The sequence below is a fragment of the Macrobrachium rosenbergii genome, chromosome 56 (assembly GCF_040412425.1).
Source record: "Macrobrachium rosenbergii isolate ZJJX-2024 chromosome 56, ASM4041242v1, whole genome shotgun sequence".
In the NCBI taxonomy this organism is placed as follows: domain Eukaryota; kingdom Metazoa; phylum Arthropoda; class Malacostraca; order Decapoda; family Palaemonidae; genus Macrobrachium; species Macrobrachium rosenbergii.
The window spans coordinates 22758527-22775680 of NC_089796.1; the positions used below are offsets into that span (position 1 = coordinate 22758527).

The following is a 17154-nucleotide window of genomic DNA, read 5'->3' on the forward strand; positions in this document are numbered from 1 at the left end:
CCCTATTTTGAAGAGGAATGTGGGCAAAAAAATTCCCGCAAGAGACAAGCATTATATTAAAAACCAGAAAATGTAAAATAAAATGCAGAAACACAAGATTTCACTGCAACAGGGATAAAGTCTTTCTCCAGAGTCTGTAAGAAAAATCTAAAATGTAAAATGTTTTATGAGTTGTACTCACTTCATGAAAGTCCTCTGGAACACAGACTACATCTGTGTGCTTCCCTTTTGCACAGTTCACATGTTAATTATACCCAGAACGGATCGTATTGCCCACTCATTCTATGAAACACTCCCATTATGTGGGTTTTGCAAAGCACATATGAACACACACTCGTGACATCGCTCGAGTTCAATGTACGACAAGACACGCCTTCTGTAAACCAAGGCGTCACAAGGTATTTGGTCACACATATTTACACGCTCCACTGTGATATTCTCTTCAAATCCGGATCTATAACCAGATCACCTTCTCAAAGGTTCTTTTGCTGACTTTTCAAATCATGCCCACGTGTGTTGTAACCAAGGGCGTTTTGCGGGAATGGACACTGCTGAATTCGAAAACACACCTAAGTATATGTATATATATATTCAACTCTCATCCTTTACTTGGCAGTCGAAAGGCTTCACAGCACTCCATTGTTTCTCTTTCCTTCATGATTTTGTCTTTACATATTCATCACGTTCCATATTTTCATGATTTATGTATGTATGTATATTTACTGAAGTCACTGGCATCTACTGTGTTTTTTTTAAGCATACTCACCCACACATGTATACACATATACACATGTATACATATATATATATATATATATATATATATATATATATATATATATATATATATATATATACACACACACACACACACACACACACACAGTAAACCCCCGTATTTGCGTTCTCATGATTCGCGGAAAATTCACCCATTTGCAGTATTTTTCACTGAGAAATATTCACTAATTACTGTATTTTCATATAATTTTCATGAATAAATGCTCTTTTTGTGATAAAACTTTTAAAATACTCAGGTATAATCATTTTTACAGGGTTTTTCTTGTGTTTAAACTCTCAAAATGGGCAGTTCTAAGTGTTTTTAGAGGGGTTTTAGCTATTATTCAGATTTTAGCTATTCGCGGGGTTACGATCCCCAGCGAATACGGGGTTCATATATATATATATGTGTGTGTGTGTGTGTGTGTGTGTGTATGAATGATGATTATTATCACTTTTGTATGTGATTCATTTATCACATATTACCACAGGTGAAAAATAAGAAACAGGGTGTAGGTCCTGACCGGTTTCGACTTTATTTCCAAGCCATTGACGAAGGACCTGACCGGTTTCGACTTTATTTCTAAGCCATTGACGAAGTCCATCGTCAGTGGCTTGGAAATAAAGCTCAAAACCGGGTAGAACAAGACCCATTTCTTATTTTTCACCTGTGATAATGTGTGATTATATATATATATATATATATATATATATATATATATATATATATATATATATATATATATATATATATATATATATATATATATATATATATATATATATATATATATATATATATATATATATATATATATATATATATATATATATATATATATATATATATATATATATATATATATATATATATATATATATATATATATATATATATATATATATATATATATATATATATATATATATATATATATATATATATATATATATATATATATATATATATATATATATATATATATATATATATATATATATATACACACATATATATATATATATATATATATATATATATATATATATATATATATATATATATATATATATATATATATATATATATATATATATATATATATATATATATATATATATATATATATATATATATATATATATATATATATATATATATACATACATATATATATATATATATATATATATATATATATATATATATATATATATATATATATATATATATATATATACATATATTGTTACATGGGTGTCTTGGCTGATCAGTTATTGGTTAATTTACGTAAAGTTTCACGGCCCTGCATGCCAAGAATACACATAACCTGTCTCTTGAAGCCACGAGTTAACCTCAAAGACAGACGTTAATTAATCAAAGGTCGCCAGTTAAGGGTAATTAACCTTAACAAAGAATATTCAAGGAATAAAGACTTTATGATAAACGTCGCCAACTGCGGACGCAGAAAAAATCTCTACTTGTTAAGATGGTATTAAATGCAAAAACACAACGGTTCTCCCCAAACAATGAGCGCTAGGCATAACGAATACCAGATTATTAAAGTGACTTGCTTGCCTAAATCCCCGAGACTTACTGGGACAATTCGGCTAACACTAACAATATAATAATTTGGCTTAATCTAGACTTCGTAATAGCATATCCCGTAAGTGGTGGCTGGAGAATGAAACAAAGAAAACGGAAATACAGAAAAGTTATTAGTCAATCGACGAAGCTTGAACAAGAATCGGACTTACCTTGAACGTCGAGTCGTTTGCGCATACAACGGGCACTCAGAAGTCGTGATACTAGAAGTCTTCCCAATCCACTAATTAATATAGACGTAGGAGCAAAAGTGGAGTAAAGGAACAAAGGGACACCGTTCTGGCACGCTACACAGCGTACTTCCTCGTTCGTGGCCTGTCTCTCTCTGACCTCGCTCGCATTCCCGCAAGGTGAGGCTGCATCTTTACACGACACCCCAGGCACTCCGACCTTGACAAAGACATCGCCAAATGCGTAGGGTAGAGGGAAAGATAGCTTAAGGCCACCATTACTAGAGATTATTGAGTGAAAACCCTCTCTGAGGTTTAGGTCCCTAATGCCATAGGTATATTTTGTTTTTTTGAACTACCCAGCCTATTCCTGCCTATGCAAGGACGTTCGCCTGTCTCTGCTGTGATCGTTATTTTGAATTGCCTGGCCTACCTGCGGGACAGAGATGTTCTCTGTCGAGGTCAATCTGACTAATATTCCTACACATAAATACATCGAGGGCGAACAGCAGTAATATTTATAAAAGCTCCCCCCCTTAAGAGGGCCTTCACTCCCTTTTCGGGCGTGAGGGTCTGTCCTAAGCAAGCTGTTTGCCTCTAGTAGTTTACTCTTCTTCCCCTGAGCAGATTAGTCCTTGTAAGCCTACCTAGCTACAGAACTACCTAACCCTAGATAGGATATGAGCTACAATCACTACTTTACCTAATTCTAATATTACTAGAAGGTGCTTACGGTTATTATAGGCTACCTCCTACAATCATGGTGTTTTTAGACTTAGCCAAGTGGTACATTCTATGGTATTCCCTAGCCTAACCTATCCTAACCCGACCGTAGCACCAACATAAGAGTTAATGTTCTAACGAAATTACAACGTGGTTTATGTTTAATACAATTAATAATTACTAGTTCATTCATGAGGGTTGCCTCATATGATAAATGGGTGTCTCACTGAGGTCTTAGGCGATGTGTGTCATGAGCATCGTGGCTCGTTTCACAATAGTTAAGATTATTGAAATTAGTAATGCTACTTACGTGATTACTACGGCTCGGTGGTAAGTGGAAGGAACAAGGCTACTAAATTGATGTACTGTACTTAAGGCGGTCCAGGCTATGTACAAGAAAAAGAGATCTCACTGGCTACCTCCTCTGGGCAGGGGGCCAGGATCACTCTAAGATGGTAGGGCACTGTGCCGAGAGGGCACTAGTGCCTGGATGAGCTTATGGCTCAGCAACTACCGGGCTCTCTTCCGCCCCTTCTTCTTCTTCTTCGGGTTCCTCCAAGGCCTATCAGTAGCAGGCTTAGAAGGTGATGAGGGCACCGACTCTGGGGACAGGCCAGAAAGGCTAGCGGGCGCGAAGTCAGGGGCAACTTCAAAAGCTACAGGAGGGCTCCCCACTCTGGCTGCTGCGACAACCGGAGCGAGAGTGATCTCGACTTCTGCGTCCGAGGAGGCCAGTTCCTGGTCTTCCAGAGACGGGGTAACATTTCGATCCTCCAGGGGTTCATCCCCTGGAATCAGATTTGGCAAAGAAGAAGTCTCGGGTGCTGGAGGCTCTCCAGTTGCGATGATCAACTGCATGGGGAATCCTAAATCTCCCGGAGGAGGATTCGCCTCATGATTTAGACCCGGCATAGGGGCCTTCTTAATTGGTAGCTCAACGTCCGTGGCGGACGGAGTGTGGCACTGCTCAGTGCTCGCAAGTGGCACTGGCAGCAGTTGAGGGTCAGGCATGCCTGACAAGGGGTCCGGAGGTGCAATACCTCGCGGACGACTTGGGTTTGGCTGCGGCAGAGATTCCTGCCCCAGCAGGAGATCGTAGCCTCTCCGAGAGTCTTGTTCGGGGGCGTCCGCTGGGTGTTGCTTGCTTGGGCAGCCCTCCCAATTTGTGGAGTGGTCTGTCCGCTTGCACGTCCTGCAGCAGTACTGCTACTCCTGAATATCTCTTCAGAGAGGGAGACCTTCTTGGTGGCCAGCCCTTCATTGAGAGGCTTAGCCTAAAATAGTTTGTTTATGCCTCTTCCGCAGACCACTCTCAGGCTGAAGGTGAGGCCTGACTTTAATGAGTTCTAGATGGGGCCCCATGAGGAGGCACGCGGCTGAAGTGATGGCAAAGCGGTAACGGGCCCAGAAGATCCTGCCCTAACAAGAAGGCCACCCGGGCCGACCCACTCCCTACGCCATGGGGTGGGGTATCGGGCCCCAAGGTGTCAGGGACCTGAGCTGGACTGGTGGAACGTAATGGCAGGCCTATCCACTTCATTTCACCTGGCGCCAACCATGGTGAATTAGCTGGCACCGGGCCCTAGTGATCAGGCCACGTCTACGAGTGTCTACTGTGACCGAAGGGTCACGGGCAGGCTAGTGCTCTGAAGAGGGGCCACTGATGAACTGGGTTTCCAACCTCTCGGGTGTTGACTCGCGTGGACCGCCGCAGAGAATGAAGTGCCAATTAGGGCTGACAAATTTGTGGTGGGGACATGATGTGGACAGGCCGAGATCCAGTATTGTAGTGGCTGGCAGCCCCACAGGATTTGCACGGCCTTTTGGATGGGCTCGTGGCCTGCAGTAACGGGGTTGGAGGAGAGGGGCTGAGCAGATGAATCAGGAGAGGAGTTCTGGCTGCAGGTAGGCTGTTTATTAGTGCCTAGTTTAAATCGGCACTAGCTTCAGTTGCCCCACCTTTCTGCAATAGGTGCTCGGGTCTTGCTCGGCAGTCCATTCTTGAGCGATTTGAGTTCGAGAGGTAGGCTGGAGGGAATGATTCGCTTCAGAGGTGCTATGCGCACTGATTAAAAAGTCTCCCACGAATCAGCTATGCGACAAGCTTTCCATAATATGGGGGCCGTTTATCGTTAAGATATAAGGGGGGCCCAGGCACACATTGGTAAAGGTCTTCTAGCATGGTCCGACTGAAAAGATCCTCAAAACGCCGTGGCAGGCTGGTTGAGTTTGTAATCCAGCGCGACCGGACTGGCTTTGTGACACGCCTATTCCGGCCCAAGACCAGCCGACTTCCTTGGCAAGAGACCTCGAACCGCTGTCTCCATTTTTCTAAGATTTCAGAGGCCTTTGTAATGACTCACGAACTTCTCCGCTTATGTTGCCTCTGGCTCTCTTCTCCAGTGTGAGCGACGCTGCCTGGCTTTTCCTCCATATGCTTGGCTAGTATTAAGGCTCTCTCCATGTCTGTGGTGCTGTAGTTATTTAAAAGAGCCTCGATCTCTCCAGCCATGCCTGGCCTGGCCCTCAGGCCACTTGGGGACTAGGGAATTGATGCTCGAAATTGGAGCGCTTGATGCAGCAGGCGTGAGGGCTGGAGGCTTCTGCTGTCTAGCCAGCTCTTCGGCATTCTCCATTTTCTTTCACTCTTTCCAGCTCGAGCTCTTTTCTTAAAGGCTAACTCATGCTGTCTCTTTCTTTTTCTCTTCTGCCTAGTTGCTCTGCCCGCCATACACCTCCGCTCAAGTCTTTCCTCCTTCTCCTGCTTGGCCAAGTCTACAAAGGATAAACGATGAAAGACGGGAGGCAACATTGCCACTTGAGCCACCAGTATCCAATTTATCTTTGAGCCACTAGTGGCTTATTTGACATTATAGGAACAAAATGTATATACTGTAGATCGCCTTATGAACCACATATGTGTCATAGATTTTACACCTCTTTACCCTTTCACCTACCAAGCAAACAATTAATCAGCGCCACCCCAATCGCTGTCAGCAATGAGCTGGGAAGGAGAGGGCTATAAGTCATGGGGCGCTAGAGGAAAATGTCAAATTGCTGTATGGGTATGTTAATGTACATATAATGTTATTCAGTTTATACTTTAAAGCTTGAAAACTTATAAATTATATAAAATTAAACATAAAACACTTTTGCAGGCTTTCCCATATTGGCACATGTTTATGTTCAGAAAACTCATGTATGACAATTAGTTAAGTTCCAAATGAAAAGTTTGTGTGTCGGGTGAATTTGGAACCTTTAATCGCACAAGTTTTGGGGTATTACTGTTTGTATGTATATGTATATATATTAACTTACCCACAGAAAAAACTCACAAGCTAAGTATGATGGATGTAATAGTGGGCAGTTTTATATACCCATTACAATAAAAGCTTCTTTAAACTCTTACCTGGTTCAACGTAGCATTTTTTCGTGATTGTTATTTATATTTTGCTCTTTCCTTCATTTAACCCTCATTTATATTATGTTCTTCCTTCATTTTAACCTTAAATGGTAGCTCCTGTTTACAAAAGTGTCTGCACGATATTGGTTGGGTTTGGGAATTAGTGCTATGGAAAGAAAGTTTTTTAAAATCACAGTGCACGCTTAGTTTTTAAGATTAAGAGTTCATTTATGGCTCCCTTGTTTTCTCATTGCCCAAAGTTTAGTATGCAACCTATCAGAAATGAAAAAAATCATTATCATATATAAATATTGGAATATATGACAACAAGCAAAAAAAATTTCCATATAATTGTATACAAATCCTGCTGTGAGCAAAACGCAAAGCTACTGAGTTATTTTTTTCATTGTACACCAATTGCGATGATTTTGGTATATAAATAAATTGTAAACGATCAAAGCAACACAGAGAAAATATTATCACAAATGATGTATGAATTCTGTAACGCTGACGTAAAAGTTTTTTTTTTTTTTCTTTAAATTCACCATAAATCAAAATATTGTGGTAGAGACTTCCGCTTGTTGCAAAATGAAGGTAAATGATTGAATATTACTAGAATGTAAGAGTTTTAGCTTAAAATTGCATTTTTCGACCATTTCGTCGAGTCAAAGTTGAATGAAGGTTGAAATAGCACTTATCGTGATTTATAAGGAAAATATTTCAAAACTGATAAATGCTACAACCATGAGTTATTTTTTGTTGTATTCTACATGATATTGTGCACATTTTCATATAAATACAAATGCAATTTATGATTGTAACATCAAGACAACAATTAGAGAAACAGATGCAAATTATTGTATGGTTGAAAGTGACTAAAGAATTTCTGAGATGTTCCGATGGACCGATTTAAGAGATGGCGTCAGGCTCTTACAAGATTTTCAGCAGAGTTAGATCAGATGTAAGGAAAAAGTTTTTCAAAATTCACCATAAATCGAAATATTGTGCTAGAGACTTCTCGTTTGTTGCAAAATGAAGGTAAATGATTGAATAGTTCTAGAATGTAAGAGTTTTAGCTTACAATTGCATTTTTTTACCATTTCGGTCGAGTTAAAGTTGACCGAAGATTGAAATTTTGGCACTTATCGTGATTTATATGAAAATATGTGAAAATTGATAAAAGCTACAACCATGAGTAATTTTTTGTTGTATTCTACATGAAATTGCGCACATTTTCATGTATAAAACGTTATGTAACGGCTAATAGAAAACTGTGCAAAATTTACGACAAAGTGACTAAAGAATTTCTGAGATTGTAAGAGCCTAACGCCGTCTCTTCCAAACACGTGTGTTCGTGTGTTCATCGTGCATCGGAGTGGCAAGACGTTTGGCATCTTCACAAACAGAAACATACAGTTTGATACAGAAGATTTGTTGGAACATTATGAGTACATGATTAGAATGCTTACATGGCAATGCAATTAGTGGTGATTGTACATACATCAAGACAACAATGGTTAGGGAGAAACAGATGGAAATATTGTATGGTTGAAATCGCATTCCTTTAGAGAAAGAAAATGAGATGGTCTTGTTGTCTTGTCCACTCCGATGGACGACGAACACACAAACACGCGTGTTTGGAAGAGATGGCGTCAGGCTCTTACAAGATTTTCAGCAGAGTTAGATCAGATGTAAGGAAAAAGTTTTTTCAAAATTCACCATAAATCGAAATATTGTGCTAGAGACTTCTCATTTGTTGCAAAATGAAGGTAAATGATTGAATATTACTAGAATGTAAGAGTTTTAACTTACAATTGCATTTTTCGACCATTTCGGTTGAGTCAAAGTTGACCGAAGGTTGAAATTTTGGCACATCGTGATTTATATGAAAATATGTGAAAATTGATAAAAGCTACAACCATGAGTTATTTTTTGTTGTATTCTACATGAAATTGCACACATTTTTATATATAAAACTTTATGTAACGGCTAATATAAAACAGTGCAAAAATTACGACAAAGTGACTAAAGAATTTCTGAGATTTTCAGCAGAGTTAGCTGATGCTTTCTTTTGGGATAAGAAAGAATTTCTACATAGCATGCGCAGCTGGGTCATTCACTTTGTAAACAAAACAACAGTGTGATCTGTGAACTCCCAGCATCCCTCAAGGCACGTGATTTAAAATTTTTCACAAATGAGGCCTATAAGTATTTTTCTGCGAATATTTAAAAAAACTTTTTGTAGTTGACGTATTTTACGTCCACTCAGCACCCGATAGACAACTTTTGTCGACGTAAAATACGTCCAGTCGGCGTTAAAGGGTTAATTGAATTGTTACCTTACCTCATGCATTTTTACTCTTTTGCCTTATCATATCTATGTAAATAATCTCTCTTTTGTTGAATAAGAGACCCTGACTCTCTGGACTGGTTGCTGGCATGACTGATCCAGAAGTTGCCTTCTCAAGATTTATTTCCAAAAGATTTAGAATCAGAGGACTGTAATTTGGTAATTTTTAATTTTTATTTCAACTTTTCTTCTTTACCGTAATTACTAATATGCTGATTTACATTTTTTTGTAGGGATTAAAGAACTTAGCATATAGGATCTCTTATTTGATATATTTTCATTACCTGGTAAGACCTACATGTATAGTAGGTATTGAAGAAAACCCAAATCAGTTGGTTTGTAGATTTTGAGGCCAGGTTTGTTCACCTAAACTCACATTTTAAAATCATGGAGGATGGGCAGATCTTTGATGTTTGTATAACTAAAAAGGTGATTTAGAGGTGCATATGTTAGTTATTCATCAGTTTATGACTCTTTTGTCTTGGTCTCTCACTCTTCAGGAACCTATTCACTGGCATTTGTAAGAATCCGTCTTGAAAGGGGTGTCAGCCAGGTTGCTGGGCTTAAGCCTACAGTAGTTTAATAGCTCTTCCAATGCATTTTCTGCTAATGATTTGGCTGGGTTGCTATCATTGTCATTTTCGCTTCTCCTGTGGCTTTGATGCCACACCCAGTGCCTGTCTAGAGGTCCCACTGCAGCACCCATACCCAGTGCTATTTATTCTTGGCTGAGGTTTGTTCTCTCTCTCTCTCTCTCTCTCTCTCTCTCTCTCTCTCTCTCTCTCTCTCTCTCTCTCTCTCTCTCTCTCTCTCTCTCTCTCTCTAGCCAAGTAACAAACAGTGTCTACCTTAATGACCAATGCTGCTGCAGTGAGTGGAGCCTTCCAAGCCATTAAGATCATGCTCCTGAGAGACGGGCCACAACCAAAACCACTGTTGTCACTGTTGTCATTGTTGTCCAAGTTTCATGACCAGTGCTGCTCTGATGTCAGAATAGCAGCCAAGGAAGTCTCAACCAGAGCTGCTCCAGTAATCAGGATCCTAGCTACTAATTCCATCTGAAGTTATAAAGGCTAATGTAGATTATTGCAAGGGCAACAGCACCCACACTGGTACAAAGGTCAGGGGCATACCCACTCCAGTTCTTCCCCTTACCCTGTGCTTCTTTTTAAAGTTTCTGATGTCCAGTAGAATCCTAGGACCTCTGGATATAGTAGGAGGCCTTCAACAAAGCAGTTACTTGATGGCAGAGGTTAGGCCTTGAACTGAAAATGGTATTTTATTTGGTCATTTTCGTTACCTTGGAACAGTATCTCTTTGGAAGAGGACAGATGTAAAATGTCTCATGAGAGGGTAGAGAGTTTGCTTCAACCTCTTTTGAGTTTAAAGAGATCTGTCTGAACAGATAGATCTCTACAAAATGAAGATGAACCTGACAAAGGCATATGATGACTTCTGTGCCTAGCTATTAGGCTAAAAAACAGATTGTTGCAATGATTTAGGTTGAGATACAAGATGGCTGGATGTTCAATCCAGGTTATTTCTGCCTTTGTCCCAAGGCCTTGATTTAGAAGATAGCACCACACTTTTTCCTTCCCTGTAAGCATCAACAGCAGCTTTGGAACCCGGTACCATGGGACATTTGGGGTATTCTTCACAATATATATTTGGTAAAAATGAACCTAGATGAAAGATATTCTCCTTTATCCAAGGACACTAAATTTTCAGGAACATCTCCAGGCTAAGAAGATAGTCCTTCCAGTTAGTCAAGTTTCAGTTCTGTTTGTGCATGATTATGTATATGCTAGTCAGTCTTCTGTTTATGAAAGGTGATTTTTGAGAATTGTGTTCAGACTTTGGAGGCCTACTTTTGTTTTGCTCTGTACCTGCGATATTCATGGAGGACTATAGTAATAAAGAGCTGGGATAGGCTCAGTAGTGCACATAATGACAGCAGTTAGGAATTTGGGTAATTCTTTTTGCTTTTAGGTGTATTTTCCAGTACCAGACCCTAAGTCATAAGAATAAAGGAAATCCCAGTGTGCTGCACAGATCTTCCTATGGTAGAAATAAGCACCAGCAGCAATAATGGCTCAAGGTGTTCCAGCCTGGGGTTGATGTTAACGCTCTGGATGACAGTCCCTACCAGAAGGAGTAGAATCCCAGGGTAGTAGGAGGAGGGGAGATTGGCCTTCCTCACAGCATTATAACCTAGATTTTTAGCGATAACATAGAGGACTCAAGACACACCAGACATTTTTAAGACATACCAGACATTGAACAGTGAAGTTAGGTACAGTTTAAGTTTAGAAGCAATTAGTCAAAGAGAGTGACAGCTCTCACAGGATTACACTTGCAGATGGAATCACTCAAGATAGCAAAGAGTTGGCACCATGTCTAAGACTCAAACTCCGCTGCATTGAATCTGACTGATCACCGTGGTGGCTTTGATCCACAGGCTTCCCAAAAGTTGGCCTCTGTCATCCATTAATCTTACTTCTTTCAGTCACAAGGCCTCTATGAATCCTGTCTCTACAGAACCAGAATATGATGAAAATAATAATTCAATGTGTTCAGTGTTTGTAATTCCATTCAAGCTTATACCATTAAGCAGCACATTACTTATTTTGGTGTCATTTTAAAGGCCTGTTAAACATTACTTATTCTTGTGTCATTTTAAAGCAGAGTATTTTGACTCCGTTATGGTATTTTTGAAAAATACACAAAAAAACAACATTTTGAGTTGGAAATTGTTGATTGACATACCAGGCATCGTAAGTGACTCTGGATGGATCTTGGCTGATGTGTGAGTGTATCATATATATTCAAAGGTTTAAAGGATGTTTGTTTCAATCCTGTTCCTCACCACTGAGAAAATATATTTTGCTTTTCTGATCAAACAGGGTGCACCTATTCAAGGCTAGCACCCTCTCAAATATTCAGAATTGACTACAGTGGTAACTTTTAATGGGTACAGATATGGAAGGATACAGATATGGAAAAGAGTAAAATTTCCATCTGATACAAGACAGGACCAGACCTTTTGTCCTGACACGAGTTTGTCTTGAGACTGAATCTGTCTGCAAAGATGGCAAGTTCAATGAGACACACTTGTACCCTGTGCAGTTACTGCTGATGTTTAATAAAAGTCTCTTTTGGTAGTAGGATCCTCAGAACCTCAGAGTAGGGAGTTCCAGTGATTTTTCCGTCATAAAGGTTTGCTATTCATAGATGCATTGATGCGGGGATAGAGCCCAACTGCTAAGAGGAGACGTCCTGTAGGAGAGGAAGCTGAAGACAGTATTCTAGGTTTGATGTCCTTTTTTTCATCATGTAAAAAGGGATGGTAAGAATCATGACTGTCTGTGTGTGGTACACCTCAGGAGCCTCAGAGCGATGAGGCTGAAGAACCTATAATAGTTTTCACCTGAACTTTGTTTTTAGGTAGAAATAGTGGGAATTGCTTGACAAACGCAGCAGGAAGGGTGAAGTTCTTCCTTGGAATGGTCATGGTACCTAGATGTATGTAAAATGTGTTGGCTGCAGTGAACATCCCTTTGGTGGATCTATTCACAACTAGCCCTCAATCAAAAGTTACCAACATTTCGCTCCCTCTAAACCATCCATTGGCTTGCCTGCAAATCCTTGCATTCCCATCATTCAACATGACCAAGATAGTAATAGACAAGATAGCTATAGTGGCTTGCCATATGTCTGTTGCTTCTAACAGATCTCCTTAGGAGGCTCCTGAAATGGTAGATACGCTTAACCACACTCCCTTATGAATCTGGAAATGCTGACCATTCAGGGCCTGGAGGATATTGTATTTAGCAGAGCCTCAGAGGCAGAGGCATTTGGCTCAGACAGGTAAGACTTATCTCCAGACCATATAGATCTGCCTTTAGCTTCTACCAGGCAGCGTAAACTCGTTCTGCGATGGGTGCACTGAGACTGCAGAGGAAATTGCTGGTCACAGCCTTAAAAGGTTACAGGTCAGTACAGTACTGTCTTAGGTTTGATTTAGCTGTGAAAAATTATAGGTATGTATTTTCTACACGCAAAAGATTATGAATAGATCTGACATTCTTGTCTTAAGTGTGGGCTGAACTTGTCAGAGGTTCTTTGAGCCAATGAAAGCCTTATACATCAGGCTTATCTGATTATTCAAATACTGAAGACAATCAGTTCCATCTTTAGTAACTTGATTGAGTGAGTGAACTGCATACACTATCAAAGTTATGCATTCAAAATTGAAGTTGATTGGTTATGTCTTTTTTGCAGCCAGATTTTTACAAAGACATATCCCAGGTGTCACAGAATTATCATTTTGTCTCTTTTGTACCATGCTAAAGACAAAGAGCAATTTTTTAGTTTGATGGAAGATAGTAATTAGAATACTATCATGTTCTGACTCACACAAGTGATGAATACTGTAGACATGTATAAATGTTACAATGACAAAGTGGCACAGAATTAGGGGTGCCCCTCCATGAAATCAAGAGCTATTCTTTTTCCTCTACTTCTCTGAAACTTGATGATGCAGTTTTTATGGCAGTGTAAAATAAAGCTTTCACAAGCTTTCATCTCAGAAATGTGAGACAGGGTTATATTCTTATTTGTTGGTTATGTGAGCAGTGGGGAGGTGGTCCATACTTTAGGGATGGTTCCTATCAATCCAGATTCTGATTTTTATAACCTTAACCATCCTCTGCATCACACTTAATGGATAGTGCTGCCCTCTGCTATGTTTATTTATCCATGGGTATACTATGTCCTTTTGGGAACTTTGAACCCACATCATTCCATATAGGCCTGAAGTGGGGAGGTCACAAGGCTAGCTCAGAAAAATGAAGTTAATTTACATATCAGGGATACTGTACTGTGTCATGAACACAATTCCTTCTGTGCCTCTGTGAGAAGAGTGATTTTATGACATCAATGAAATACCATCATAGAGAGTCTGATGAAGTTAAATGACATCCATAAAATAAACAGAAAAAACTATAGATTTGATGTGTGTAGCATTGTGATGACATATGAAAAGTGCTGGCAGATGGTTCAACTTTATCTCCTATGTATGTAGGAGCTGTTCAGAGAAATTATGAAGCCATTCCAAGTAAAAATTTTTTATTAATTTTTTCTGTATTTTTCCTTAATTTTAAAAATTCAGTACAGGTACCATAAGGTTTACAGTATTAATATGCATTATACAGTGATTGAGAATTCATTGTACTCTACTTTTTACAAGAAATTTATTTTTTAGTTAATTTCAATTGCACCATTCTGACTATAATTGTGGTACTTTATATTTTAAAAGATACCAAAATAAAAAGTACAATTATTTGGCTTCAAAGATGACACCAAACCCAATATTCTGTCCCTGGAAAACAAACACAGTGAATAGTAAATTAAAATTGTTTTTAAGTTCATAGGCTATAAAGAGCAGTATGTTTACAAAAGACAAGTTTTTAGACTCCCCCTTAAATCTCAAGGAAAAGAAGCTTTCATGTACTGTACATGCTTCAAATTTCAATTATTCCAGGGATGGTGTTTAGCAGCTTGATCCTTCCCAGCTGATGAAGATTAATAAATTACATATTCTGTACTGTAGTTGGTTTTTGATGGAAGGCCACAGGCAATCTCGGTTATCGGTAGTTCCGTTCTGACAGTGTGATTTTCGCACTTTCAGCAATTTTCGGTACGCCTCTGTTAGGTATGTGTCGAGCCAATACCCAATTATTGGCGCGATAAGTGAAATCAGCAATTTTCGGCGCCGAAAATTACCAGTTTCATCATTAGACAAGCCCCATAAAAAACCGAACACCAATAACCGAGCCCGCTGATAACTGGGGACTGCCTGTATACAGAGGTACCTTGTATGTTGAACGTTTTCTTGTGTCCGAACACTCCGTTTTCAACCAAAATTTTAAAGAAATTTTGCGTTGTTTGTCGAACAAGTACCGTACTTCTAATCCGACCAATTGTCTTATTTATACTTGTACTAAACATCCTACCTGCGTCTTGTAAGAAAAGCAAAGGCAATAACCCACATGTTTTCCTTTACAGGTATGTACATAAAGCACAAGCACAATATATAGTTTAATGATAACCATATTCAACAAAATAAATAAAAGAATAAAGCATTTCACAATAAAATTTAACATAAAAGATGAACAAAATCATATGTCACCACATTATGCACAGTTGACTTGAGATAGAGGAGGGAGCATTTATACCGTTGAGCAGAGAAGAAGAGACAGTAAAACATTACTGTATGCATGTAAAAGCAGTAAAAATTCACTAAAAAAATAAAAGAAGGGGAAGTTCACAATAAATTTAACATAATTGTACGATATATAAACAATCAAATGCAATACAGTAACAATAAAAATTGAAATAGAGTCTTACTTGAGCTAGTGTTCTGGACTGCGCTGAGTGAGATGGTAGAGAGGAGAGGAGGGATGGTGGTGGGTTGTGGGTGGGAGACGGGGTCCGCTCCCACTGACTTCCCAGCCGTAACACTGGGACTGGGCTCGGAAGATTTTCTCCTTCACTACAACTCACCCATTTGCTTTCACTTACACTTAATATGCCTGAATCACTTCTTTTTCTTGGTAAAATACCCACCGAAAGGACGTGTTTCTGATTTTTAGCACTGTAAAAGTAACTTATCCCCTCATCATGAAATACACTGGCATTGCGTTCAGCTTCCTCTGATTATCCTTGCAAAAAATGAGAATAAAATTGATTATGTTATCAACCTTTTACTGCAACCATTTCGGTTTCCTCAAGGAGATCCTGTCTCTCCTCCCTAAATCCTGTGACAGTGTGCCAGTTTCAATTCCCATTTCGTAAATAGAATTTTTAGCTCATACACATAAACAAATTTTTCTAAAATTTTACTCATATAACATATTGTTTTATTACTTTACACACTTAGTTTAACTTTTGAACACAATAATAATAATAGAAAAAATTTGAAAGGGGACTTTTTGGGTGGGTTGAAATGAATTATCCTGATTCCTTTATTTCTTATGGAGAAATTTGTTTCATATTTCAAACAAATCAGTTTAACCAGCCTTTTGGAATGGATGAAGTTGTAAGTCCAAGGTACTACTGTACAGTAATTTCTTGAAAAGAATTTTCTTTCATACAAACCCACTAAGGTGTACTCACAAATCAGGTTCTTGCCCCCAGACCAGCTAGTTTCTTGCACCTCATGGATCAGACTACACCAAAAGCTACTGTATAGCTGCTTGAGAACTTGGGATGCATCCATGTATATTTGTATATTCACTACAGCTAGTTGACTGTAGTGGAAGTGAATTGTCTGGGTTTGCTTTCTTTGCACAAAAAAGGTAAATTGTATGCAGTGGTATGTATGAAAAAGAAAATTTATTGCATCAGTGTTTTAAATGGATTTCAAGAGTTACATCATGGAATAGACTAATAATTTATGTCACTAGACAGGACTAGAAAACTAGTGTTTTTATTAAGTCTTCATAATTCATCTTTTCTCCTTGGCTTTCCTAAATAGCTGCCCTTAACATTTACCTTGCTCAGATTTTCACCAATCATTGATGATCAAATTCTTCAGGCAAGCCCACTGGAGCCTGGCATTGTGACTTACTGATTATGCTAAGATACATGATTATGATCACAATAATTATAATTCTGTTACCAAAACTAAACATTGGATATTCTTTCTTCAGATGGACCATCACCGTCTTTGAATATTTGCTGTGCCAACCTCAAGTCAGGGTTCTACAGGCCTCCCTCTTACCACTTAATGATAACTTTTCATTAGATATTTTTGTTATATCCTTGTCTTTGGTTTTAATACATTTGTTATTTTGTATAAAAGCAACATGAAGCAGTAAGAAGTTTTACACAAATGAGATTTCTGTGGTTACAATTTTTGTATAAAAAGATTTATTTGTCAAATATTTTATATTGGAGATATGTTAAGTGTATATTAATTTCTGTTATCACATGAAATCAGAGAGTGTAAAGCAGGCCCGTCATCCAAACTGGCCTTTATTGTTGCTCAATTTTTGCCTCACAAAACTATGGCATTATGAAGGACAAAAGCTATGAAAAATGCGAGACTGATGGAAATCTGGGG

General features: G+C 38.6%; 1 protein-coding gene across 1 annotated transcript in view; it reads left to right on the forward strand.

The window, feature by feature from the left end:
• Positions 1 to 16851, forward strand: part of LOC136836748 (protein capicua homolog) — a 45931-nt gene extending 29080 nt beyond the window's left edge. The window contains exon 3 of the mRNA XM_067101294.1: positions 16742 to 16851. Within this exon, the coding sequence (XP_066957395.1) occupies positions 16742 to 16836 (95 nt within the window). The 3' untranslated portion in view covers positions 16837 to 16851. The remainder of the gene's footprint in view (positions 1 to 16741) is intronic.
• The last annotated feature ends 303 nt before the right edge of the window (positions 16852 to 17154 follow it).